Source organism: Lactuca serriola, chromosome 1, assembly GCF_051521515.1.
Source record: "Lactuca serriola cultivar US96UC23 chromosome 1, Lser_US96UC23_V15, whole genome shotgun sequence".
NCBI classification, from domain to species: domain Eukaryota; kingdom Viridiplantae; phylum Streptophyta; class Magnoliopsida; order Asterales; family Asteraceae; genus Lactuca; species Lactuca serriola.
In genome coordinates, this window is record NC_136408.1 from 32,335,234 (window position 1) to 32,338,454 (window position 3,221).

The following is a 3,221-nucleotide window of genomic DNA, read 5'->3' on the forward strand; positions in this document are numbered from 1 at the left end:
AGGGTTTATGGATTTGGATGATTATCGCATGTTCATTAGAAAAAACTAGATCCAAAGCTTTAGGGTTTGCATGTACACCATAGGAATGATGTAGTGCTCAATTCCCATCAGTGGTATTAGAGCCTAGACTATTTGTACAATGAATTGACGCAATTGTGAACTGTAAAAGATCAGGAAATCGAAAGTTTTTGCTATGTGGAGCATGAACTCGACGAGTTCAGAGCCCAACTCGACGAGTTTCCTATACTGTTGCCGGGATTTTTGATTTTTCTGCTAGATTTTGTTGAGGATAATTGTCAAAACTCGTTTTTCTTACCTAAATCCGATTTTTTAAGTTTGGAATGATTATCTTCATCAAAATTGATGGATTTTGTTAAATATGGATAATATAGGATTATTATAAGTCAAATATTTAACCTACTTACATTGAAAAGTTTCAATTTACACCTTTAAGTTTTATAGTTTAAATTTGAACTTAATAGTTTTAGTTTTGAAATTTAAATAGTTAAACTTAATTGTTTTGAAAGGTTTCAAAACTTTCCCTCAAGTTTTGGAATTTAAAATTTTAATTAATAGTTTAATTTTAAAATGTTAAATTCTAAAACCCTAATTTTTGAAAAGTTCAAATTGCACCCTTATGGTTTTATTCAACTAATTAAGTGTATAATTAAAAGAGGGTTAATAAATCCATAGTTATATGGTTTACATTTAATTAAATTAAAAGTGTAATTTATTAAATTAGACCACATAGTATTTTAAAAAGTGTAAAATACATCCTTATACTATATATAAAATTAAAAAGTCTAATATTATATATGTATAACTTAAATGCTAGTCTTACCGTTAGTAGGCCCCATTCACAAAGCCGATCTATGGGGGGGGGGGGGGGGGTATAAGGTTATGGCCTATAAAATGGTCGTTTAATGGGTGTCCACTCTCACCCACCGCTTCCTTGATTGGTGGAGGGTCGTTAGCCGATCGGGTATGATTGGGAAAACTTTTTCCATTAAAAGTATAATGAACTATAAAGTAACTAAATATTTTTACAAAATTCCCTATCTTAGTTACTTCAGGCAAAAGTGAATTTGACGCAATTCCATGAAATTACACTTTGTACCCTTGCTAAGACATTAGTGGAGCGTGTGTGGTTAATCGACACAATAAATGGGTTCTAAGCAAAGGCTGCGAAGGGTGACTCGATGTTTGTCATAGTTCGGTGGAGCATGCGTGGTTAACCGGCACATCGAATAGATGACTGTAACATTGGGGGCACCATGTATGCTTGCATGGTTATTCGCACCCTGTTTTGTGATCCTCGACATCCTAGTCACAAATCGAGGGGCATATCGAGATTTAAACAAGCCATTGAAAAGTTCAATGAATCTCAAAGGATCTAGGAGTCTTCAATACATTTAAAACTTAATCTCTTTTTTGTTTTCATAGTGGGAAATTAGTGAATCGTCATTCACTTACCTTCAAATGTTCTGTAATTTGGATTACGACATCCCTCTTCCAAGTTGTAGAATATTGTGTTGGGTCCTAGCCTTAATCTCTCATTTGGGTGTTTTATTAAGGACTCAATCAATCAACTAACTTGAATTTTCTCCCTTTTTGAAGATGTCAAAGTATGACAACTATGGTCTTCCCAAATCCCTTGGAACAAACTTTCCACATGAAGATGATATTCCACGATTCGATCGAGGAACAAGAGATCATGCTTCACTTCCTCCACCTCCTCCTATTGTTCTCTCTAACCCACAAGTTCAAAGGCTTGAAAAGTTCAAGCTCACTCAATCCCTTTTGGCAAGTAAACATGAAGAAGGAAAGTCAGTGTGTGCACACGTCTTAGAGATGAAGTCACACATTGATAGGTTAAGAATGTTGGGAGTCGTCTATGAGAAGCTGGCTGTTGACTGGGTTCTTCAATCGCTTCCTGACTCATATAGTGAGTTCGTAAGAGAGTACTATATGATAGACTGCGAAGTGACCCTCATCGATCTCACCTATTTGCTTGTTGTTGCTGAATCAACAATGATTTGGCGCACTAGAGAAGCAATGTTGATTGGTGGATCTGCCTTCCAAACCTCCATGGACTTAGGCAATGGCAACGAAAGGAATGTCATGGTCGAAAAGTTTGATCATAAGAGAAAGGCAAAGTCTGAGGTAGTTCCGTGTGCTGTTCCAAAAGAGTCAATTTGCTTTTATTGCCAAGAGAAAGGGCATTGGAGACGAAGCTACCCTGTCTACCTGAGAGATCTAAGAGATGGGAGAGTTAAGACGTATGGCTCTATTTCAGGTAAAATCCATTAACTAACTCTATAAGTTCCTATTTTTGATTCTTGATACATTATGTGATAATTTTACATTTTTTGATGTTTTGTAGAATCGAAGAAAAGAGAGGAAGCTTAAAGGAAGAAGCGAGTTGAATCTGATCGTGAAGAAATGGATTTTGATCGCATGGATTCGAAGATCGGATTTTTTGAGCTGCTACTTTAGAGTTAGGATAGATTGCTAAGAAATGTAATAGCATAGTTTTTCATTTGAGTTGCGTTGTAAGGACAATTTTTTCCGCAATAAAATAAAGTTTGATTTTCTCTTATTTATTTATTCTTGCAATGACATGTATGAAAAAATTGATATTTGTGTATATCTATTATTAGCAATGTTGAAATGGATGTGATTCTTAGTTATGTTATTCATGATAGTGTCATAATTTTCTAAGTAAGGAAAGATTCCCATCGCCCAAGTTTCAATTGGACAGAAACTTGGAATCATACAACTTGTATTGTGTGATGTATGGAAATCTTGGTACTTACTTAGGTAATTAAGACTAATTCCTTGTTCACATAAGTATGTGAGTCAATTGAAGGACTAAAGGAACTAGTAAACAATGTTGTGCACTAGTCAAGTCCACCATAAATAATAATAACATTATTTTTCATGATTTACTAAAAGTCTAGTAAATGTGGTTATACTTACAAGATTAGGTGTAATTCTGAATCATTGAAAAGTTTCAATGAATGGCAGAATGAATAAGTAAAATCAATGAAGGCAGGAAGATTAAAAGGTTCTCCAATCTAAGAAGAAGGGAGAGTTCTTTTGTATCATGTTTTTATGATCGTCTTAGTAATCGTAGGAACCATATTACAATGCGTCCTCTAAGGACACCTTAGTGCACTAGTTTGGCTAAGAAAAGGAATCGAGAATTGTTGTAGTGGTTA

At 34.7% G+C, this 3,221-nt stretch overlaps 1 protein-coding gene across 1 annotated transcript; it reads left to right on the forward strand.

Annotated features, from left to right (window-relative positions):
* Positions 1–910: 910 nt before the first annotated feature.
* LOC145067961 (uncharacterized) lies at positions 911–2,599 on the forward strand. The gene is made up of 2 exons (XM_079014981.1): positions 911–2,296; positions 2,384–2,599. The coding sequence occupies exons 1-2, from the start codon at positions 1,618–1,620 to the stop codon at positions 2,407–2,409; spliced, it is 705 nt and encodes a 234-aa protein (XP_078871107.1). The 5' UTR covers positions 911–1,617; the 3' UTR covers positions 2,410–2,599.
* The last annotated feature ends 622 nt before the right edge of the window (positions 2,600–3,221 follow it).

Excerpts from the sequence above, each read along its gene's own strand:
- LOC145067961 (XM_079014981.1), top strand. The coding sequence starts at position 1,618 with ATGTCAAAGTATGACAACTATGGTCTTCCCAAATCCCTTGGAACAAAC. Across the intron at positions 2,297-2,383 it reads GACGTATGGCTCTATTTCAG|AATCGAAGAAAAGAGAGGAA; the intron begins GTAAAATCCATT and ends GATGTTTTGTAG.